Source organism: Vipera ursinii, assembly GCF_947247035.1.
Source record: "Vipera ursinii genome assembly, chromosome: 5".
Lineage (NCBI taxonomy): Eukaryota > Metazoa > Chordata > Lepidosauria > Squamata > Viperidae > Vipera > Vipera ursinii.
The window spans coordinates 55,104,468-55,130,343 of NC_139518.1; the positions used below are offsets into that span (position 1 = coordinate 55,104,468).

At 35.9% G+C, this 25,876-nt stretch overlaps 1 protein-coding gene across 1 annotated transcript in view; it reads right to left on the reverse strand.

Annotated features, from left to right (window-relative positions):
- GFRA1 (GDNF family receptor alpha 1) overlaps positions 1–25,876 on the reverse strand; it is a 291,272-nt gene that overhangs the window by 65,874 nt on the left and 199,522 nt on the right. The window contains exon 4 of the mRNA XM_083363394.1: positions 22,744–23,083. Within this exon, the coding sequence (XP_083219520.1) occupies positions 22,744–23,083 (340 nt within the window). The remainder of the gene's footprint in view (positions 1–22,743; positions 23,084–25,876) is intronic.

A 25,876-nucleotide genomic window follows, 5' to 3' on the forward strand; every position in this document is an offset into this window, starting at 1 on the left:
ATGCCCAAGCCTCATCTGGGCGGTCACAGATTTTCCTCCCTACAAAGGAAATGGAGAGATATGGCTGGGCATCAGACCCATGAATGAGAATCTGTCTGGAATCTGCCTCTGTGTTTTCCCTTGCATATATATTCTACTTTGGGGGCCTGCCATTCTGCTGGGGGGAGGGGGAGCTTGGGATAACTTTCATTTTCTACTTTCCCTCTCCTGCCTCTATTCTTGAGAAAGGAATGAGTCTCCCATATCAGGGAAACGGTTACAGAGAAACAAAACCTGGAGAAAACCTTGAGATGCGCGCCAACTGTGCTGGTTACCCACATATCATACCACCTGTGGATTGGCTGAATGTCACATGGACATTATAACTTTGGTGGGAGGAGGAATATTGTAACTTAACTGTACTGTTTGCACGGGATTTTCCCTAGATCTTGCCTTGACTTCCCTACTGTCACTGACCCCTAATAAAAGTATCCTTTTGAGACAATGCCTGTTTCAAGAATTCTGCTTCCTTGGGTGGTTAGTTGAAGTGGGTCCTTACATAGGGCCAGATTTGCATGGTACTCAACCTTGGAGAAACTGCTGCCCTACTGGGGGAGTTGCAAATGTTTTCTACATGGAGGAGTTCCAGGCAGAGATATAGTCCAAAGATCTCCTCTGCCTGAAAGCTGATGAAAGCTTTTCCAGGGATCTGGAAGAAGCTGGACCTTCTGGTGAGGACTGACTATTTAAATGAGGACTGGATCAAAATTAGATTTTAATGAGCAGGAAGAGAAGGATTGGTTCATCCTTGTTAGATCCTCCATTATTACCCTTGCGAGATTTTGTATACTATGCAGGGCTGTGAGGGGTTATGTCAATGAGGGGGTAGGAGGGGTTGGAGTGAAAAGAAGCATAAAAATTCATTAACAGAATGGTGGAAATAAAATACTGTATCAAACATGCAAAACCAGTAAAAAGAAAAAAGAAAGAAAGATGCAATTGTGGTTCTTCTGGGAGCCACAAAGTCTTTCCCATTTTATTGATATTGTATTATGCTAATAGGAAGCAGCCATCCAGAGCAGAATCATGTGGCTGATTTTCTCACCATTCCAAAAAACTTGCTGAACAACGTTATTTCTACATTGCCATCCCCAGGTAAGGGACCTTTCTGGTCCTCAACTCTAAAGAAAATTAATTAAGTACTAAAGTAAAATGAACAGAACTCTTTGTGTATAATGGGAGCTATAGGAAGAGCAATCAGAGGCTGACCATCCATTATTTAACAGCTAACAGCTCCCATTAGTAAGTGATCTAAAATCCTAACAGTGGTTTGTTATTACAAGCTAGTTTCATAATCCATGGTTTGAGGGCAATTTACTTCAAGTAATATAAGCTTAAGATTAGTTGGAATTTATTAAGACAAACACAACTCACTATTACAAGTTCAATTATGAAGTAATTTTGTCCCATTTGTTAATTTACCTCCAAATTTTCAAAAGTTTCCTGCAACTTTTCTCCCCAATCCAACCAAGGTCTATAATAACTTTCAGCCCCATAGTTCTTCATATATAGAATGTTTCTTTATGAGAGGCCAGAGAAGCAGGCATTTTTTCTTGAACTAGATTTTATATGTTTACATATAAACATACAATTAGAAATTTCAGTAATAATACAGAGAAAAATGTCTAAACAAAAAGGGGAAATTAAAAAGATTTCTTCTTTGGAATTATGAGAGAGGCTTGTAACTGACTTCCACATTTCTTATTTTGGATTCAACTACATAAATAACCAAGCTGTCACATCAATCCTTGGACTGACTACAATAAATAATGAAATCAGTTCTGGCATCCAGGCACCACTTATCAAGAGAGCTTTTACATAAGGGAACAATTTATCAAAACCAAAAAGAAAGAAGAGTAAAGTGTGAAGAAGGACAACTTCAAACTGTGAGTATAAAAATGGTAACAGTAAATATGCTGTAGAAAAATAATAAACTCTGAAGGATCCTTTAATCATCGTTAACTAGATAATACTCAATATCAAACATCATTAACTATTTTAGCAACCCTGCTTTCATATTTAATGTTTCATTATTTATTAAACTGGATTTCTGATCAACGGCAATAATCACATTTTGATTCAAATACTTAGTGATCTGCTTTTTCTGATGAGAAAGTAAGAATAGCCTGACAAGCTAGAGAATGATGGAGACATGGCTAACCAAAAACCATTGATCTCACAACTACAGGCTTCGTCTCAATCCTGCCAAGACTGAGTGGCTGTGCATATCGGCATCTCGGGCTAACCAAACTATTCCACCTTTAACGATGGGGGGGTGAGGTGTTACCCCCCATTGATAGGGCTCGCAACTTGGGCGTCCTCCTGGACTCATGGCTCAATTTTGAAGACCATATGGGAGCCGTGACCAGGGGGGCTTTTGCCCAGGTTCGCCTGGTGCACCAGTTGCGACCCTACCTGGACCGAGATGCCCTACACACAGTCACTCATGCGCTCGTGACCTCCCGTTTAGACTACTGCAACGCTCTCTACATGGGGCTGCCCTTGAGGACCACTCGGAGGCTTCAACTGGTGCAGAATGCGGCTGCGCGAGTTGTGATGGGGTTTCCCCGATACTCCCATGTAACACCTCTACTCCGCGAGCTGCATTGGCTTCTGGTTGCCCTCCGGGTGAGATTCAAGGTGCTGGTGATGACCTATAAAGCCCTGAATGGCTTGGGTCCGGGATATTTGAGGGAACACCTGCTGCCAGCATCAAGTTCCCTTCGTCCAGTGCGCTCATACAGGGAGGGTCTTCTCAGGGTGCCGCCGGTAAAAGATTGCCGGCGGATAACACCCAGGGGGAGGGCCTTCTCTGTGGGTGCACCTGCCCTCTGCAACCAGCTGCCCGTGGAGCTCAGGACTGCCCCTGACCTTCGTTCATTCTGTCGGGACCTGAAGACTTGGCTCTTTGATCTCTCTGGCCCAGGCTGAGAATTTTTACTGGGGTTTTTATTTTCAGGGATAATTTAATCTTTTTAATTGTTTTTTAACTTTTGTATTTTGTATTGGTTTGATTTTACACGCCCTGTAAACCGCCCTGAGTCCTTCGGGAAAGGGCGGTATATAAATCTAATAAATTAAATAAAGAAATCTCAGAACTGTCACCATAAGAAATGTTGAAGTATTCTAGGAATGAACTAAAAATGTAAAAACTTATTTCAAAGACAGCTGGCGCAAACGGTTTTTTGAAATTCCCAATCCAATTCTTGGCCTGAGAAATAGGAAGTTTCATCAGAAATTCTTCAACAAGTTTTGAAGGGCTTGTTCCCTAAGCAGCCACATAGTAGCAGTGCTCCTGAAGAAGTGCTACCACTACTAAATAAGGCCAATGGAAGGTATTTTCCAATGATCTCATTGGTTAAAAAAAGAAAGAAAGAAATGGATGCCATATAACAACTACTACTTAATTATCCTGCACAGGCCCTAAACAGGACTTTGTCTCTTTCACATAATCTCAAATCCCAGCTTTCAAAAGAACAGCAATGCTGCATATGGAAGAGCAATGACCTGATGCTAAATTTAAAGGATAGGGTTCTTGTTAAGAGTATCTCATGATAAGCTATCAAGACAAGGAATACTATGAGTGCTAGATGAGTCCATGAGGGGCTCAGCTCTGAGGAACATCAACAAAATTAGATTATTTGCTGCAAATATTTGTGCCCTGCATCTAAAATCTTCACTTTTGCTTTGCACTGATTTATGAACATTGCTTCCCCTTGGCCATTCTTTTCACTCTCTGTCCCTTGGATTCAGACATACTTTTAACTCTTGAGTTTTGGACTGATATCAATTATTCTTTTGCCTAGTTACTTAGTGAGAAGTAACATGCGCTCTTGACCCCATCCACTCATCTTTGTCCATATAACTCCCATCTTTTCCCAGAGAATCTTCAGAACAGAACAGGAACTCAAAAGTGCAGCTAACACTCTACTGAGTGTTATTGTTATCCACAATTCTTTCTTCTCTTAAAAAAGGTAGTCAAACTGAATGAGAACTAGTAGGAAAATGCATTAGAATCTCTTTATGGCTACTCTAGCATACGCTAAACAAGTACACTGCTGTGTACCACAAGGGAAAAAAAGTTTCTGCGAAGCCCTGAGCTGATTTAGTGGCACATGAAGAAACCTGCTTCAGATTCAGAAAGTCAGTTATTGCTACTGTTCTGATCTCTGCTCATATTTTTTTAATTCAAATATTTTTTGGGGGAGGGGAGAGATTATACTTGAAAAGCTGATAAAATGAAACGTATTTTAAGAAAGAGAACAATTTTGTTGAGTGATATAGATATAACCAGAATGAGTATGTATTTGCAATGCAATTGTATGAATATGTATTCAGAAATAACAACTGAATTCAATTCCCAATTTCTGCCCAATTCCCCAGTAAGCGAGACAGGGATTGTAGTTTTGTATTTATACAACCAATCTATGTAGCCCAGTAAGTACTTTTTCAACTGTAAGCACTAGTGGTTTACTTTAGACAAAGACAACATATAGTAGGAAATATTTTCACACTGATTTCACAAGTTGGAATATTTTGATTTTAAACATGGATTTGTCATCAATAGAATTTTGGGGGGAAAAGTGGTATTGGAAGAAAAAATGCAAACACACTTATTCCAATAATCTTCTAAAGCTCCTTTCCAAGTGCCACCTTCAAAAAATGAGAAATGCTTTGGAAAAAGTGTCCTCGAACATTTGGAAGAATATACAGAGTACTTGTTTTTTAATTGTTGAAAAAGGTGTATCTTTTTCTATGCACATACAAATATTTGGAAACAACACCCTTCCATTTCTGCACACAACATGTACAGCTTCTTTTCTCCAGGGGCTGCTTTGATGATTCAATAGAGATATTTTATATACACACCTGAAACCTGTCTTTTAAAGGTTTTACATAGCTCTTTATGATTCTTTTTATTTCAGTTTTTAATTTATTTTTATATCTAAATATTTTTTGTTAACATGTTTGAGAGAAAGAAACAACAACAAAAAACACACAGAAGATATAAAACTGCAAAATGAAAACAGACAAAAACAGAAAAGGGGAAAAGTAGTTATATATGTCTAATTAAATATTCAACAGATTTTTGAATCTACATTGGAAGGAAATAAAATAAAAAGTATAAAATATCATAAAAGCTCTGCCCCTAAAATATATTACGGTATGTCATGTTTTGATAAACTGATACAACCGCCTTTTTCAAAAAGAAATAAGTCATATAGCTCTTAAATCCAAACATTAATATCCGGAATAATACTACTTTTCCAGTTTCTTAAAATACTATTAGCTTCATGATGTTACGTAAATATTTATGAAGAAAAAAGGCCAATCAACGTTGGCTTAGTACTAGAATGCTTGAAAGCAATTGAAAGTTTAAAACAGACTAATGCCTACTTAAGACGTCAGGTGAAGCGTGGTGTTCCTATCTATGCTTTTAAAAATCAAGAATGATATAAGCAGCATCTGCACAGTTCTCTCCTTAGTCACTGCCAGGCCTTGGTAATGAAGTCAAAGTTATTCTGTTTTTGTTATCTCACCTGTTGAACGATTGGTTTTCTGATTTGGCTTTTTGTATTTTTAATCTATTTCATCCATCTTATATTGTTTTGTAACTCTCCACTGGATTAAAAGCAGGACAGAAAGCCATAAATAATAAAGCTTGCTTTTGTCCCGATTATATCACCAGCTGACTTTCAGTGTGTTCTTCGTATTTAAGTGCTATACAGATGTTAAATAACCATAGAACATTCACCACATTAGGCATATCACCTGGTTCTATGTCAGACATATTTGGACAAATCTGCCAAAAATGTGTTCTGAGCACTTAAATATGGCAAGGACAGGTATGTTATGTTAGCAATGAGACTAAAGGGAAATTGTTAACCTCAGAAGCAAGCCTAAAATTATTTATTGTCAGCTGTGGAAAAATATTTTTATAGGAATGACCTTTAAGTGAAACAAAATAGCTTTGAGAACTATAGTGCAAATAATGAACCTGGATAATTTAACGAAGCATAAAAATTGCAATTTTCTGATGCTGTGATAGAAAAGCCCAAGAATTTTTTAAACCATTTTTTAAAGACATAAGAAAACATCTGGAAATCATTCCACAGGAAATAATCCTATGTTAAATAAGTTTGGGAGATTCTACTTTCTTGCACAAACTTTAAATATGCATATGATCCTGGCATCCCTAATGAAAACATTAATTCCAAAAGATCTCTGATTTTATTTTTATATTTTTTTAACTCTTATGAAAGTGTTGCTTACATTCCAGAAATGAAATATGACAAATAGCTATATAAGGCTTTTTTTCTTTTTTCCCAAAGACAAAATAACAGAACAACCAGAGTTGGAAGGGACCTTGGAGCATTTCTAGTCCAGGGCTGTCAAACTCACAATGTTACATGATGTGTCACAATGTATCAGGACTTTTTCCCCATTGCCGGAGCTGGGCCGGGCGCGGTTTTGGCATGCCGCATCTGGCCCGTGGGCTGGCAGTTTGACACCCCTGTTCTAGTCCAACCCCCTGCTCAAGCAAGAAATCTTATACCATTTCAGACAAATGGTGGTCTAATCACTTCTTAAAAATGCCCAGTGTTGGAGTACCCACAACTTCTGAAGACAAGCCATTCCACTGATTTATTGTTCTAACTGTCGGGAAATTTCTCTTTAGTTCTAGATTGCTTCTTTCCTTGATTAGTTTCCATCCATTGCTTCTTGTTCTGCCTTCAAGTGCTTTGGAGAATAGGCTGACTGCAAAAAACATTGTACTTCCCTTTTCTTAATCATGTGCATCTATAAATTTGCAGCTGTTCCAAAACAAGTTAACTAAGCTAATCAACTAAGAGGGTTGTAACTTTTATTATACCAGTTTTGAAAGATCTGCATTGTTTTTTAATAACTTTCTTTCCATAAATCCAAATGGAAGCTTTGATTAGATGTCAATAAAGGAAAATATTTGTAGCTCAGAGTTGAAATGAGGGATTCCTTGATGGTCTCAGAGCTTGGCTGGTTTTTTTGCATTACCCAAAATAGCTAATATCATCAGTGCTAGTTATCACCTAGTTTCCTTAATGAAACATCTCATTGATTTGGTATGCATTCCAGTTCAGAACAAAGCTGAAAGCTGGAGTCTATAACCTTTCCTGTACCAATTCACAATCTTTAGTTAGCCTGTACTTCTAAAGACATCAATCTTTAGTGACCCTGCTGTGCTGCTACAATGGCCACAGACCATTTTTTTTAAAAAAATGTTGTTTCCTATCATGAAAAACTACAGTGGAAAGAGAAAGCAAAAGATTGGGAACAGTCAGCAACTAATCAGTCAATTCTTAACTCAACAGGGCCAAACCACATATTTGGTATAGTTTCTGAATTCACCCCCATTTAGAGTGAAAAGATATATGGTGAATAATTGAACATTGATTTTAAAATTCAGGACAAGGCAGAAAACCTAATGATATGTAATAGGAATAGACCATAAGGCAGAATGAGACTTCTTTCTAATTGCATTCAGATCATCAAAGCTTTAGGGATATGGGAAGTGATTTGACTAAGTTAGGTGGAAAGTCTTCCTTAGCTTGCACTCAGTAAGCATGAAACCACCTTTGGATCCTTGACTATAGGTCAATCAATCAATCTATAGTATAAGATAAGTCAAAATTATTCTTGTGATCTAATTTGTGAGTCCATAGGTCAGGGTCAGGGTTCCTTCATAAGGCAGCTGAGAAAATGAGTTGTAGGCTACTTCTAACAGGTGGTAGAGCATTGACTTCAGATTTTATTGAATGAATGAATGAATGAATGAATAGTAAATAATTAAAACACAAACAAACAAATAAATGTATTCAACATTCATGCTATGGTTTTTCTCCATCAGAAAGCAATTTTTCAAAAACAAAAAGATTGACTATCTAGAAAGAAAGGTCTTTAACTGTCTTAAACCAACAAGTATGTTAATTTGGTTGCTCAGAGAGACAAATATATCAGAACATTTATTTAATAACAAACTTTATGATTTTGAAGATCTTGCCATTTGATCTTTTCTTTTTTTAAAAATTAACTCTAGGATAAAAAGTCTTAGCTCTAAATTGAACTCTTTATGTTTTCTTCTATGTAATACAATGTCTCACAGCAGCTTATCAATCATTCTGCTAGAAACTGCTCATTATATTTGTGAATAACATATATTCATAAAAAATCATTATGTCTACTCTAAGATGAATGTTAAGGTATGCATTCTACTCTATCTAAGATGTGCTCATAGGATTTGATCCTATCCCTAAAAATACATATTATGTCCTGACTGCCTTTTAATGTTTTCAATTTTAAACTGAACAATTTTGAATTGTTCATTTTGTCTTTGAGATATTATATGCTGCCTGGAGTTGCAATATGCAAGTTGAACAGCCGTATAAAATCTTTAAATAAAGAAATACATGTTCATGTTATTTAAATTCAACTCTCATATGGCCTTAACAGTATCCACTGACTGTTTCAATTTTAAACAATAATGTATATCACTCTATCTGTTCTTATCCCATGTTAGATTGGTTTAAGAACTTTTGAATGAGTTAAAAGCTAGATCTTTCAAAGCTATTCTTTCCAAACATTCTCCCCTATCCCGGCTGATGCACAAAAAATGGAAGGGAGGGAGGGAGGGAGGGGAAGGGAAGTGAAGTGAAGGGGAGAGAGGGAAGAAGGAAGGAGTGGTAAGTACCTATGCATCCAAATGGATCCAAGTATTTTGATATCTGAGACTACTTTTAGTCTTTTGTCACACTCTACATATTTCCTATGTACATTGCTGGCACTCTTAGAATCAATTTGTGAGCTCTTTACATTCAGTTAAAATGAAGTTAACATTTTCTAAGCACGAAGTAAATAATAACTTTATTTAGGATGCAGTTTTATTTGAGTACTTCCAATTGACATTACTTCATTAATGCACGACACAATACATAATTTGGGAAGCCATCAACATGTCTAGAAATAGTTTTTAAAAGTTCTGATTGATGTAAAAAATCTGACAAACTGTCTTGACTGAGATGATTTATTTCAAGTTGAAAAATATAATTTCTATTATAACACACACGTAAGTACTAAGATATACACATTTTACAAGTATAGCTTTTTTAAAAGAAACATTGTACCATCTTCCAATTTTTGAAGAAAACGTGGCAGTAAAATGGATAGCTCTGACAACCACGGAGCTGGTGCTGTCATAATAGCAGCATTTCCAATAGTCTATTTTGAAAGCAGAATCTGACATTTAATTTGCTCAATTAAAAATGGCAGACCATTATTGAATAATGACCATTATGGAACAAGACCATTATTGAACAATGAAAAAAGTAGCCACACTGGAGTGCAACTGGCAACATCACTGGGAAGTTGCTCCACTGAGGGGTTATAGAATGTATGGATAAAAGGTCCTGGAATCTAATTTTTTTAAACATGAATACATACGTACAAAATCACCTCTACATGTTCAGTGCCTGTAAAATTAGGAAATCAGTGCATTATGAAATTTATTTAATGTCACTTATTTAAAGCCTTAGAGAACTTAGCTTTGCAAAACATAATCATCCATAACTTTCCACTTAAAAATATACAGCAACCCTGCTATTTTAACTCAAACATAAATACGATAAAGCAAATGCAACAGAAATATAGATGTTTAACTTTCTCCTTTATGCAAATATACATCTCATTCTTCTGTTGAAAACAAAAATATCATGTCCTATTTTGAGTTGCACTACAGTACTTAGATCTTCAATGAACTGTTATAATATATGAAGCGTCACAATCAAATAATAGCATTCTCATTTTCTTTTAACAGACATTTATCAGTTACACACCCATCAGTCAAAATGGGTAACACTGGACAGCTCCTGAGATTCCTTACACTGCCACAGCTACACAGCTGAACATTATTACTGTTAGTGTTGCATGAAATGCTTGGTTCATCATGTGAATGGACAAAACAAAAGACAAACTCAGAGAAGTTCAGTTAGAGAAATTCATAGTACACTTTTTTATATCATGTACAGGAGTTATCTCAAGAGCTACTAAGACAGGAGTTATCTCCTACATGGGGATATTAAGAATTAGTCTTGGGATGTTACATGGACAACCTATCTTTCATATAGAAAACAGTAATCTGATTTCCTCTTCTTTAGGTGGATATGAGAATTCCACAAAATAAAGTTAGCCTCCTTGTTCAATATCATGAAGCTACTTTCAGATTACTGTCCTAAAGCAGCCTTATAGGTCACAGTACACTTGCAGTAAATTCTGGATTTCACTTAGCTCTGAATCACAAAGATAATGATCAAAGTGCTCTACAATGAAAGAACAGAATCTAATTAACTGGGGTCTCTTTATCTTGCTTTCGGCTTGCTTCTGTGGCCTTTGTTTAATCGCTTCAGCATGTAAACCAATTAGAGTTTGAAATTAGCTAAACTGTTTATCTCAAGATACACCCAGTTACTAACCACTGGTATGAAGGATACTGCTCTTTAGATTTCTGTGTTTCTTTGAAAAGGTAAGGTGCAATGAGCCGGTAATGCCATTTAACATTTTGTATGGCAGTCATTTAACTTATCCAAAACAGCGCCATTGCCTACAAGAAGACTTAATTGGGTTTAAGATAGCTCAACTGAGTTAAAATCAGCAAAGCTATAAGGTTTATGATAAACTTAGAAAATAACTTAAGCTGGCCAAATTACTTTATGAAGCTGTATTTGCAAAGCAGAATGCTTCTGTTTTGAGCAATTTTGGTTTTAAGAATTTCTAGATTATGAAGCAAAATGTAAAATTTTCCTAACAGTTTCACACAAAAAACTGTTTTGTATACCTCCTAAAAGCCTGATGCCAAACTGTGTGAGAAAATATTATAAGCAGTAAAGATGTAAAATTCCTAGTGATTATACTTGTGGCCTTCTTACCTGTCTTTTCATTCTGAAATAACTCCATCTGAACAAGCCAAAGCCCTTCCATACTCATAAGAGATCCTAAAAGCTCCAGTCGACAGATAATTCATAAGTATGTGTTAAAATTTTGCAAGTTGATGTTGGTTTTGTGGGAAGGGATGCCTCTCATTGCATAGGATGACAACAACCATCAACTTCCCCAGAAAATGGGGAAGAATGGAATAAAAGCTGGGGATACACAGCCTACAAGGATAACTTTTTCTTTTTCTTACTGCACTTTCCTTAATTTATGGAGATACGGTAACATTTCTTCTTCGTGCGCACTGACTAGACTCCACAGTTTATTCAGAAACTGAAATAAGGACACTGTTACTAAATGTCAAATACCCTTTTATTTCCTTATAGCAGACATAAAATCCAGGGAAGAACAAATCAGTGAGATCAAATATGGGTTCATGAAAGAGAATGTTCTACAAGAAAACTTCTTGCCCTGACTCTACATTTTTGGCACACTGTAAATGCTCCAATAACTTGAAAATGGGAGTCTTTCAAAAAGATTTAATGAAAGACTTCACACATGAAAGCTGACATTTTCAGTAAAAATCTGTAGGACACAGTTATAGATTTATTCATCAGATGACATCAAATGAAATGGGCCTTATGCTGAGTACACACACACACATACATCTATGTATGTATGTATGTATATATGCATGCATATATATGTTTCAAAAATGCATGAACCTTGGAGTTGGGGTAATATTCTTTGAGCTACAGTATTACTAATTTATATAGGCTTTATAATATACTAAGATGTCTATCTCTTCGTTTGACCTTACATGTAATGTAAAAGTTCCTATTTCCTATTTTGAACGATTGAGGTTTTATGTTTCAGGGAATGCAAGACTGCTTGCAAACAATGGATAAATACCCATCACTAATTTATTTTCCCTAGTGTATTCTTTCAATTAAAAATCAATCAATCAATAAAGTAAAAGGACTGTGTTTATTGTTAGATCAATCACACATCAAGGTTACATCTGAAACCATTGTTCAATCTGCTGGATCGAACAGGTTCAATCTGCAGTTTTCATAACTTTCTTTGACTTGTGTGCATCCATAAGGCTTTTGTCTAGAATGTAATTTGAGATTGGGAGGCAATAGGCTTCAGCTGAACCACAGCAAGATTAAATGGCTTTGGATCCATGGAAGTTCAAGAGCCCTAATTAACCTAGTTCTGGATGGGGTCGCACTTACAGAGAGACCAGGTGTGCAACTTGAGGATTTTTTTGAGACTTGCAACTTTTAATGCTGTAAGCTACCCATAGTTGCTTTAAAATAAGATAGGCGGCAAATAAATTTAATAAATAAGATAAAAATGTGGGCACTACGTATATATCAGTTTTTCTATTATTGGCCCTGAAAGAATTCAATTGTGTTTCTTTGACTTCTGCTAATGATGACTGGATTCGGTGTGTGGGTAGTAAGATTATGTATGTGGCTTCTAAGACTACAGTTTTGGTGTGAAAAAAAAGGTTCCTATATTACTATAAAAGCCAGAGAAACTCTGAATATGAAATTCTCCCAGTAATGATGTAACTGGAAAAGCTTATTGCATGGAAGCTTTAGGAGTACATCAAAGCTTCCACAGAGCTCTGGAATAGAGGTATATTGTGTTTTCCATAACCAGCCAATGTCAATTTGCATCCTTATTGATGAGGATCAATGAACTGTCACAACAAAATGTATGCATTTTTAAAATGATACCACAACTGTTATTTATATGTACAAATCTGTGAGAATACTTCATTTTGGAATGATTTTCCTCTGGGATTTTCATGGCAGACTTTTGAAATTCACACTGTGCACCTGCTTGTACTTTATATTTGCAGGAGAACCATGCCAATAACATCTAGAAAGAACATTTGCGTAAGATGACTGAAATAGCATGACAAAATACATCATTTTTTTTCCTTTTAAAAAGCAATATTTAAATTCTGCATTTTGAAAGTTATTTCATTATTTTGATTTTGGAAGTGGATTTTTGTTCATTTGTTTCTTTGTAAGGAAGGGAAAGTACCTTATGTGACATTACTCTATCCTGATACCTGCAGAGACTTATCTTTAAGGAGTATGATTATTTCAGTAGAAAAACACATCTGGATTCTGAAACAAGCCAAGAAAAACAATATTTTTGGCTACTTCTACGTAAATTGCTGCCAAGCTTTTCTTTGACCATTATGTGTACAGCAGCTGTGAAGAACAAAATGGGAATGTACTTTAATTACATTTTTATTTTTAAGAGATACTGGGTAATTTTCCTGTTCTCTTCAAATGTTTATTACACTGCACAATTCATAGTTGCAGTTGTTTTTAAAAACTTTTTAGATGTTTAGTTATATTCTTCTGTAGTGATATTCTTTAAACATGGCATCAATGTGGTAAGATAAATATAAATTTGATATATTAAATAACCAACCAATAAAACATTTTCTTCATCAAAAGCAAGACTTCAGAGAGTAAATACCATAGAATGCGACAGTTTTGTGCCCTTCTTTGTCAAAACATGAAAAATTTAGATCAAAATTGTAGCAAACTGGAATTACGTCATTAGTTCTTACAGTTTGGTGAAATACGCTAAAGTCCTAATTCCCAAGATTAGATTTAAGGATACTTTGTGAAAAAGACCAAATATGCTTGGACCACTGCAAAAGAACAGGTCACCGTGGTCCTTCAAGTAATTATCTGAACATTCACATAATCCACCCATTCGTCCTTAAATAAAGGAATACCCCATTTCTATGCATTGTTAACTTGAATGCTGAATTACTAGGAGGGGCAATAATTATTCAGTTCAGCATGGTTATCTTTCTCTAATGAACTTAAGTGATTGCTTATGCACTGATCTGAGAATAAAGGCAGCTCTGAACCAGAATCTTCTGATTCCAACTAGTATTTATTGATTTCTGATGGATAAAATTGGTTGATTTGATGGGCCTGCAGTTTCTTTTAACAGAAGAGCTGGCAAAAAAATATTGAAAGAACCCATTTTTAATAAAATGTGTTAGCTGGACAAAGTGGCACTGATCTTGCTCTGATTTTTTTCCATTTTAAGAATAATTATTTCTTAATGGTATTGCATTAATGGTGAAGATGACATTCTGAAGATGGCAGACAAGTACCTGCTGCTTGTTGGGTGTCAGATGGGTAATGGGTAGTCAATTGCCTGGTACTGTTGTGTGACCTGTTATCTGGGTCACCGTCAAGGTTGGCTATGACTAAACAGAAGCAACATTAATTAAATTTAAATGTTCAGTTATTATATAATCATTGTTTAACAATGCTAATTGACACCAGAAACCCCATCATTAAGTGGCATGGTTGTAAGTTAACCCCCCCCCCATACTTAGCATTGGCAGTTCCAGAAGTCCCATTAAGTGAGAACTCTGTGGGTTGTTCAGAGAAGACCCCATGTGACCATTACTTCCGACTTCATTCCTTGCATTGACTTTGCTTGTGGGAAACAGCAGGAAAGGTTACAAATCACAGTCCCATAATTGTGAAGACACTGCAATGTTTTTCAGTATGAGGTCCAGTCATAACTACCACTCATTCAGCACTGTTGTAAGTTTGAATGATCACTGTATGAGTAATTATTAAACAAGGACCCAAAGAAGAACAGGGAGACTGGTACCTATGCATCTACTTTGTGGACTCTTGGAAGCCTATAAAGCCTACAATATTAGACCATCTTCTGAGAAAAAAGAGCACCAATGGCAATGGATCCAAGCAAATAGTAGAACAAGCAACATTTTAGTTTTCTATGTTCCCATTTGAAGGAGAAGAAACGTGAGAATGCAATGAGGTAGAGGAAAAAACAATGGGGGGAAAACTGAGCTTGCTCATATTGCAGGAAGATATGTGGCAGCTAGACAGGCTTGAGAGAAAAATAGAACCTTTATCTCTTGGCATAAATAGTGGGCTTCTTGGCTAGAATCTTACCTGATAGCATATTGTATGCAAGCACAAAACCTAGGGAGGGTGTGCAGAAAATTCAGACTGATGAAAAGAGCTTATGGTGCTACCCTGCACCACTGCTTTCATCCATTCTGATTAAAGCAGCAAGATCCTGCAGATGCCATGGCAGAAAAGCCATATGTGTGATGCACCAGGACCATGATGAAGAATCGAGACATAATTAAGAAGCCAGGCCAGTTAAATAGTTGATTTATGTTTTTAACCACAAGATTAAAAACAAACTTTACCTCAGAATTTAAAAGAAGAGAAAAAAAATCAGCATCGTTTTCTTTATTTAAAGACAAAAACGGGATGATGCTAAAAAAAATCACATCCTAGATGTGGGAATTATTGAATATTTTGCATCAAATATGTTGTAATGATAGTGTCTTAAATTTTAATCGCTATGCATAAAAGAAAAGATATGACAGTGGCTAACTGCAGGCAAATGTGCTTAGAAATATAATACAAAAGGAAAAGAAATGGGGTCATGGGAAGAATAAAATAAAGGAAGATCAGTTAAGTGTGTGCTCAAAGCATTAAGCCCCAAGCTTGTAAGAACTAAGTTGAAACCAAGGTGGATGAGCTGAAAAATTGAACATATGCAAAACTTTCAGGGTCATGGCAGAGAAGTCTCACCTCTATGCTTCTGTATATAATGAGATTTTGGGACAAGAGAGCAGCATGTTAAGAAAGACAAAAACAAGAAACATTGCTAAGAGTAATAGTTTTGTTCATTGTTCATTAGGATTATGGAAAGAAAGGTTTGTGACTGGCATGCTTAATGCATGATGACCACTTTGCTTGATGTGGAGATAGATAGATAGATAGACAGGCAGGCAGGCAGGCAGAACTAGTAAATAGTGCATATCTATCTATCTATCTATTATCTATCTATCTATCTATCTATCTATCTATCTATCTATCTATCTATCTATCTATCTATCATCATCATCTATCTTGCATAGCTATCCATATTACCAAAAGAGACACTGAATGGCACACAACAATCACATCTTACTGCAATTTCAGTATTTGAATGAGATATATGGAGGAACAGTTCAGAAGATTCACACTGCTTCCCCTGCAATGGAGTGAGGTTTAGTATTAGAATGGATGCAAAGCAATCTAATTTATGGGACAAACCAATAAAAATTTAGTATTCTGCATATTTCAGATATCATGATAAATATGTCCCAGATTAAAATCTGAATAAGAACTTTGGAATCAGCACTCAACTCAGATAGCTGCATTAAAAACATTGGAGGGGAAACTTCACAGAGAAATGGAGTGTCCTATAAAATATAGTTTTAATACAATAATGCATTCAATATTTTTACATTATATTAATACCGAGCTATGTGAAATAGAGTGGCCAAGATTACTATAGAAAAACAAGGATGTGGATAAACTTTGTAGATATTAGTGTAAAAGTCACTGGATTCTGTAAAAGCCATTGTATAATTATCCCTAGGTATCTACTGAAATTCAGGAAGGACTGTATTGAAGTTCATTTGGTAGGTAAAGGTAAAGGTTCCCCCGCACATGCGTGCTAGTTGTTTCCAACTCTAGGGGCCGGTGCTCATCTCCGTTTCAAAGCCAAAGAGCCAGCGCTTGTCTGAGGACGTCTCTGTGGTCATGTAGCCAGCATGACTAGACACCAAAGGCGCACAGAACGCTGTTACCTTCCCACCGTAGTGGTCCCTATTTTTCTACTTGCATTTTTATGTGCTTTCGAACTGCTAGGTTGGCAGAAGCTGGGACGAGTAACAGGCGCTCATTCTGTTACGCGGCAATCGGTATTTGATCCGCCAAACTGCCGACCTTCTGATCGACAAGCTCAGCGTCCTAACCCACTGAGCCACCACGTCCCTTATTCATTTGGTACTCAATATCAAATGAGTACATAGTGAATAAATTTGAGGCCTTAAGAGGTATAAACTCTTTTACATAAAGACAATAAATATCTGGCCAAAAACTAACATAGTACTAGTAACAATGTCCTAACTCAAAGTGAAATAAAGAAATCAACAAGAAGAATCAAGATATAACTATGGCACTACTTTCTCGCAGCACACAGAGTAGATTCACATATAATCAAACATAAGGGGCATTCCTAGGTGCAATAAGCTAAGTCAAACAAGAGAATATAATCAAATGGAATATCCAGGACTGTTATATAGTTTAATATTTTTAAACATTAAGAACAAAATTGATGAAAAACTAAAAAGAAATGTCATTTAGATTACTAAATTTCTTACATTTTTAAATCAATGATTGTAAAATTTCAGCTGATTGGCACTATATTTCAAAGAATATGTCATTTTTTGGGGTGAGCTTTTGATTGAACAAGATCATGCTTCCAGTTCTCATTGGTAGATACCAATATTTATTTGGGATATTATGACAAAAAGGAATAACAGAATGTAAGGACTACTCAACTACAATGCTTTTCATTCTGGCAGTAGTTCCTTTGTGACCCACATTTTGAAAATATAGTCTTTTACAGTGTGTGTCTTCATGATCTCAAAGGAAAAAGTGTCAGTGAAAGGCTAAAGGAAGATAAGCTAGGAGACTGTTTGCATGTCAGCATTTTTAGTCCATTTTCTCTTAATGGACACTGGAAGCACACAGAGAGCCAGTTGAAGAACTCTGGGATCTCAGCAATCAACTTTATATATTCCACGTGTAAATTGTTCTATTTATTGTTTTAATATGAGAAGCATCTATACAGATAATGATCCTTCCTAAAGGTGGGGGATCCCAGAAGTTACCATACATGCTCTTCGGTTGATTTATTTCCTTCAATTAGAAAACAAAATTAAACACAACTCTCAATGTCCAAAAGAAGTGCCTAGAGGCCATTGGATATAATTATTTTCATTTAGCCCCTGCAATGTCTTAACAGACTTAGCATTTTTAGATCACAGCACTGGGACACTGGAATCATTTTCCCAACCTTTCTGAAGAGGAGGGAAAAGGCAGCAAAGGTAGTTAATGAATATGGATAAATTTGAGCAGAGCAAATGAAGAAAAACAAGGTCACCAAAAGTTATGCTGAAAAGCATCAGGCTTTTCTCGCCATCAGTTATCATGCAAGAAGCCATTACACTGGACTCAAGTCCATGAATATTCTGTGGAATCCTTTGTGTTCGCTGAGTTTTGTTTTTTGCTTGTAGATGTTTCATTACCCAACTAGCTAACATGATCAGTGCAGGTTTGTTTCTTTCCTTTCTGCTTCCTTCTCCTTATTTGTCTTTTACATTTTAATATTTATTTGTTAGTAGCTGTTAGAGCAGACATGTCAAACACAAGGCCTGGGGGCCAGATCTGGCCCACGAAGTGGTTTCATGTGGCCCCGAAGCCATCCTGGAAACAATGAGAGAACGGTCCCCACTGCCTTGGCCCTGGCCCAGAGACTTCCTTCTGCCAGAGACCCCCAGATCTGTCCCACTCCTGCCCAGGCCCCCATAGGCACCCTTGATGCCAATGATGTAGAGCTGGCCATGCCCACCCAGTAGGCTATACGCACTCCAGCTGCGCCCACCCAGTAGGCCGCACCCACCCTGGCCATACCCACCCGGCCCCCTGAGGGCAACCACAATGCTGATGTGGCCCTCAATGAAATTGAGCTTGACACCCCTGTGTTAGAGTCTTGTGGCTGAAGAGCAAAGGCAATAGTATTTAAATAATAAATTAAAGAAACAAAAAGAGTTACCTAAACAAGCGGGCCTACAAAGGAGATCTGACTAGTAACACAAAGCCTATTATCTTAAAAGTCTCTTTATTAGATCCAAGTAATGAAACTTTTTATAACTTGTTCTAAGCTTCCTCCCATTAAATTCCAAACAAACTCCCAAATATATAAAGCGAGATAGCAAATCATCATACTTCACATCATTATTGAAATAGACATAAAATGGGGATTTCGTACATGCATGACTAATACGGAGAATCCAATCAGGTCTCACCTGATTGATGGCCTTTCTTTCCACTTATCCGTTTTCTTTTCTCCTGACATTTCTTCTTAAAAAACCAAAAGTAATATGCAAAATCAGCAATCTTTCGTGATTTTATTTATTATTTTTTTTATGCCACCCATCTCTCCTATAAGGCAATTGTGCACTGCTCTCCTCATTTATTGTAACAGGTTATGCATGTGAAAATTTCATGTCATACGTGCTTTCAATCTAGAGCAGGGGTGTCATACTACCAGCCCACGGGCCGAACACGTCACACGGAAGCCACGCCTACCCATTGCCGGCAAAGGCAAAATGGTCCTGATACGTTGTGCGACGTCACGTGACATCGCGAGTTTGACATGTCTGATCTAGAGCACTGAATAAAAGATAAATGTAAACCAAAAGAATGTCAAAGAGGATTTCAGTTAAAAAAACAAAACACCAAGAGAAAATACGAATAAGTCCTCAGCTTATGACAACAATTGAGCCCCAAACTTATGTTGCTAAGTGAGTTTTGCCCCATTTTACAACTTTTCTTGCCACAGTTAAGTGAATTATTGCAGTTGTTAAATTAGTAACCTGGTTAAGTGAATCTGTCTTCCCCATTGACTTTGCCTGTCAGATGGTCAGAAAAGGAGATCATTGTCATAAATATGAACCAATTGCCAAGCATCCAAATTTCCATCATTGTGACCATGGGGATGCTGCAGCAGTCATAAGTGATCTTTATATTCAAGTCTAGCTAGTTCCAGTTTCAAATGTAGTATATTCAGTGGAGTAAATCCAGCAAATTTATATTCATGCGATGTTGAAATGGGCAAAAAGTGTTCACAGGCTTGCTAAATTGTCTACCTTGACTTTTTTTCCCTAGTCATCAGCGTTCTGGAAAAGCTTTTAGAAACCACATAATAAATTGTCTCTGCGTCATTAAACGAGACTGATGGAATTTTCTCTGCCTATAAGGCCAAGATTAAGCTTGTTTCCAGTGTCAATAAGCAGCACTGATTATCAGTTTCTCAAAATAAGAGAAGACATAATATGATTGAAAATTGGTGATATTATTTTATCAATAAAATAATTTAATCCACAGAAATATGAAATATGATTAGAAATAAACACTGCACTGAAGCTCTTCATATCAGAGTAGATAGATAGGAAAAGGCATAAGCTGAGAAAATGACCTATAGGCTAAGAGCTGTACAGTGCATAAACAAAATAATGTTGCCTCTACAGTATATTCACATATCGTTTGTTCCATATTTCTGAAAACTAATACTCTCCATATTTATAATATAGCTTCCAATATTCAAGCTAGCAAAAGGTTTTCACATTGTGTTTCAGCTCCAGGGACACTGCAAAAACTCAACTATGGCAGTGCAAGGTACTTAGCTTCAAAATACTTGCAAAATACTGTTTTTGGAAAGTATCTTGATGTACAGGTTTAATTTCGATTATTATAGAAAGTAGGAAATAATAATGGAAAGGACAGCAAAATGTAATGATTCCAATGGATTCAAACACCTCTTAAAACAGACAGAATAATCCAATTTACCAGTAAAATTAGAGAATACCTGACACAGTAACAGCAGTTGGCAAAATTCAACAAAGGAACTCAAAGGGACAAAAACAACAAACAAGACATAGTTAAAAAAAAACCTTTGATTTGCTAATTCTCTAACCACTAAGAATGGAACTTATCAGTCTATGTCCAAAAGTGTCTCACTGCAAAATTATAAGTCAGCATTACAATTCCAGTAATCAGCCGTCTGATATAACCTGTTTTGCACATGCAAGTCATTATTTAATATTACAGCAAACAAGTGATGAAAAAGCAAAGGTGACCTAGCTCTGAAACAATTACCTGAACAGCCAGACTGTTTTACTGCTTGTAAAACCTACAAGCAGAAGCTACAATGGAAAGAGAACTGTAATAGGTAATCTGCACAAAAAGCCATTTTCATATTCCTGCTGCTTTCAAAAAATAGCAATAACATTTTTTTTGGGACCAAGGATGTGGAAAGTGCAATGATGAGAATGCAAAGTCAAGAAAGATGAGGAAAAAGTGAGAAAATGAAATAGCATTTAGAAAGTTGGATGGCTAAACGAATGAAGATATCAGGTGGAGTAATGATGGTACTTAAAAGAAATACATGCTGCAGTTCCAGAGAGGAGGCAATCTTGGTTAACCATTTGATTTCCTATCTTTCAACAGTCAGAGAATGTGCCAGTATTCTAGTTGTCAGTTTCATGAAAATAGCTACACAGCTAGGAAGCATACAGTTGAAAATATTATTTCAGAGCTGTACTAATCAGAAGAACTATTCGTAAAAGAAACCGAGACCCTTCAAATGATTGAAATAATAAATGTGTGAAAAGCAGGGATAATGGCCATTATCTCACCAGTGATTTAAAAAAGTCTTTACATTATAATAGGACCATAGTTGTGTTAGAACCTTTTTTTTAATTAAAGAGTTTTACAAAAAAAATTTTACAATACATATCCCCAAAACCCACCCGCCCCAAACCACCCCACTTCCCCCCCCACTTCCCAGAGCTGAATACAGGGTCATAGATATAATAATCATATTCTAACTAAAATTATCCATTATAAAATTAACCAAATTCATCATGTGCTTTAACTCCCCTTTAACATTGATACATTCAAATTATTAAAAACATAATAATAATAACTTAAACAAAAAATTTTGTGTGTGTGTTACAACCTTTTTTGATTATACTGAAATAATGGCGAGTGCTTGGCAGTATAAATCACTAATGAGGAAATGGCCTCTTTATTAGAAGACCAAAAAAAATCATTAAAGTTTATTTATTTATCATGTTTATTTAATGCTTCAACTTGATTCTATGTAATTGAAGTTGGTACGTTCTCAAAGTAGTTTCTTTTAAAAAACAAACAAACAAAACTGATGTCATACTTGATGTTCTAACTTGTTGATGTTTTGATGAAACATCCAAACTTGAGTAGTAATAAATATAGATAGATAGATAGATAGATAGATAGATAGATAGATAGATAGATAGATAGATAGATAGATAGAAAAAGCAAGCAAGCCCGCATACTGCAACATAAAAATTACAAAGGAAATGGAATTTTGCATTTACCGTTCCAGTCTGGGTTTTAAAGAAGATTGTGAGTATATTTTTCGATGATCTGCAATTGGACTGATCCCATCGCTTGTTGGTTTTTAAAAAAATAGTATTTCACTGGTCTCCTACAATACCAAGATTTGCTTGACTTTTTTTAAAAAAAAGTTTGCTTCACTGAAAATGAGTCATGCGTATCATTTCTTGGAAATGGTCTTTTTTACCATTTCAGTCTATTCAATACCTTCCCTCTTCTTGCTTTAAATATCATAAGCCACACCAAGCTATGAACCAATCACAACCTGTTTAGGAAAACTAATTATACTTATACCAACTACTACATTATTTTTTTTTCAACTTATCAAATATTTCTTAATTAAAAGTTGTTAATTCAGCTGCCAAGAACAGCTAGAATGGTAGAATTGTTTAGAAACGATAGACTGCTTCATATTTTTTTCTTGCTATAGGTACATATGGGTGTTTATACAAACACAGTTTCCAGGGATAATAGATATTTCAGTGATATGCAACTAGCTGTTTTTATTATTCTGTTACAGATTACAAGTTTTCTTTCCTGATTGCCCTGTTCCCTGATGAAAATACTGTTCCCTAGCTCGGGCAATTTCAGCAGTTCCTTGCAACCACCTCATTAATCACCCAAGTGTCATGTGTTATCTTACCTGCAGATGTAATTCGTCTTGCAAGTATCTTGTAAATTCAGGCAGTTTGGTTTCTCCCTGTCCTCATAAGAACATGCAGGAACAATAGTCTGTCGTCTTCTTTCTGTACATGCAATATCTCGGCAGGAACAGAAGAGCATTCCATAACTATGCTTGGGGGGAACTTTGTCAAAAAACTGCCTTAGGGCCTTGTGACACTTCCGCTTATTGCAGATTTCATTAGACACGCTGTAGGTACAGGGAGTTATGTACGCCGATCGATATTTCTTGCAGGTATCATTCAGGTTACAGGCTTTTGCAGCATCCAGACAGTTGTTCCCTTTCGAAATGACAGGCTCTGCTGCATTTACAAAAAGAAAAAAGGAGAAGAAAAGATTATTGCAGCAAGTTGAAGCTTAGATCAGGAAACTTATCATTATTACAGAAAATCTAAGGCAGAAAGGAGCCTCTGAGAGAAAATATATAAATGCCTAGTGTTTTTAAATTTATATACCACCCGTCTTGCAGTTTGGGGAGACTACAATCATAGTTTTGATGCTCAAACCTCAAAGATTAACTTGGAATGCAGATTAAGGGTGCCACAGAACATAGAAATAAATCTTGGCTCAGAACTGCCTACTTAAGCATGCCCCAAAATGTTTGAAGCCAAATTAAATAGGCTATTTATATGATTTTGTTCACGTTAGGATTTCCTGTTCAGAATTAGAAGTCGTGCTGAGTTCATGAATATAACTTCATACTACAAGCATAGATATGAACCTAGTTCAAGAATTATTTGATTCAGTTACAGTTTTTTGAGGACCAATCTCTAAATTTCAGCAATACCCCCGCCAAAACCTTTAACTGGCAAAAGATAGTTGTAGCATCCTAGTAGATTTTAACATCACCACAGTCATAATTATACATTAAATCACAAGTTTATTTTGTCTACAACAGTGTGTAAGGAAATGCAAACTAAATCCAAGTATAATTTCCATATAATTTGCAGGGCATATAATTATGCAATATAGGCATGGTAGACATTAATTACTATACGATTATAGAGTAATTACATGCCTATTTGTTTCTAGAAGGCAAATGTTATGCAAAATGCCTTAAACTATGCTGCCTGCAATAAGCAGTTACCAAGATTCTGAGCTGTTACATGTCAAAACATAGATTTATCTTGGTATATTCTAATATTGCTAGCAGTCCAACATGTTGCCTGCAGTTAAGAAAGAAACAGGGGAGTAGGGCCTCATCTGAGCCTCAGATTTTTATCATCTTGCCACTTTATCCTCAGCCACAAGGATGCATAAGTCTCTCAAAAAGCAAAGCTTCAAAAAAATAATAGAACATAAGTCCATCGTGCTGGTTTTTCCCAGTTGCATAAATCAAGAACAAGGGTCTATTTTGATCTCTTTACAGGTAGCCCTTGACTTATGATCACAATGGAGCCCAAAATTTATGTTGCTAACTGAGACATAATTTCACAACTTTACGTGCCACATTTGTTAAGCGAATCGCTGCAGTTATTCAACCAGTAAACACATTTGTTAAATGAATTTGGCTTCCCCATTGACTTTGCTTTTCAGAAGGTTGCAAAAGGTGATCACATGACCCCAGGACACTGCAAGCGTCATAAACGTGAACCATCATGGAGATGCTGCAACAGTTGTAAGTGTCAAAAATGGTCGTAAGTCACTTTTCAGTGCTGTTGTAACTTTGATCACTAAACAACTTGCCTGTATTTTTAACGCATATTTGTTAAAGTTTATATTTTTTTAAAATAGCCAAGAAAAAGTAGTCACAGTCAGGCATTATTGCTTTAACTTCAGGAAAGAGATATGCATGCTTTAGTGTACACTGAGTGAATACTTACATATTGTCCAAAAAAATCTTTTTTGCAGTAGCAAAACTTTAATAGGACTCAAGGTGAGGAAGCTGAGCATGAAAACAGAATGTGTGGGGGTAATGGGGGATCAACTCTACAGGTGCAAGCAATAATAAAATCCAATGAGGCTATTAACAAATAAAAGGAAATATTTTTGGCAAACATAATATATATGTAGTAGCATTTTCACTGACACAATTCATGGATTTTTTAAAGTAATAAAATACAATGGAAAATATAGGGGTTGCCATGCCACATATTAGCCTACAGTAAAAGCAGATATTAAATCTTTTTTTATATTCTATGTCTGCCAAGAAACATGAAGATATTAAAAAGAGCATATGTCCTCTTTGAACATTTTCTTTATGCATCAGCAAGCACCATTAATAGAAGTAATGTAGATTTAGGTTCCAAATTAATGTAATAATCCAAGATATCTGACATCTAGCATCTGAATCATGATAAATATTCAGATTCCTGTCAGGTCCCAGAAATGGTCTCCTTCTACCAGTACTGAACAATTATTGGTGTCTTGTAGGTATGACATTTAAATCATACATTGTGTTTAAAGTTGACTTAGAACCAAACAAATTAATTATTTGCTCCAAAAAATATTTGTCATGCATTTTTCTAAACTTGTTTGCTTGCTTGCAGATGTTTCATTACTAGATAACAAATTTTTTGTAACTTGTATTTTTTTTGCAATTACAAATTACAAAAATTTGTGATATATCACATTTTAATTATGTAATACATCTTTCTACTTGGCTAAATAATAGAAATGGTTTGCAAAATTGCCCATGTTAATACTTTCTTGGCTAAAATATATAACATTACTATAATATTACTACAATGATCTTCAATTCTGTTCCTGTTAAGCTAGTTTAACCAATATATTGCTTATAACTATTTTTAGGTTTTAATTCCTTATTTTTTAATAAATAAATCAAAGCACCCATCATAATACTTGTTCTTTGTCCTATTTTTCTCATAACAACCACCCTGTAAATTTTTTTATGTTCAAAAACCTCAAGAGACTCATTTTCTGAAAAAACCTAACAACTGGATCTTCTCCTGATCCTTCTGAATCTCCTGATTCAGGATCTATACTAAATGTCAAACAATAAAGCCAATGTGTACATTGCCCTGAGTATCTCTTGGTGCATTATAACATAGAAATTGGAAATGGGGCTAGCAGCCATGAAGTTGGGCTAGTGGAGACAAATCATTTAACAAATCATCTCCAGTTCTAAGTGAAGG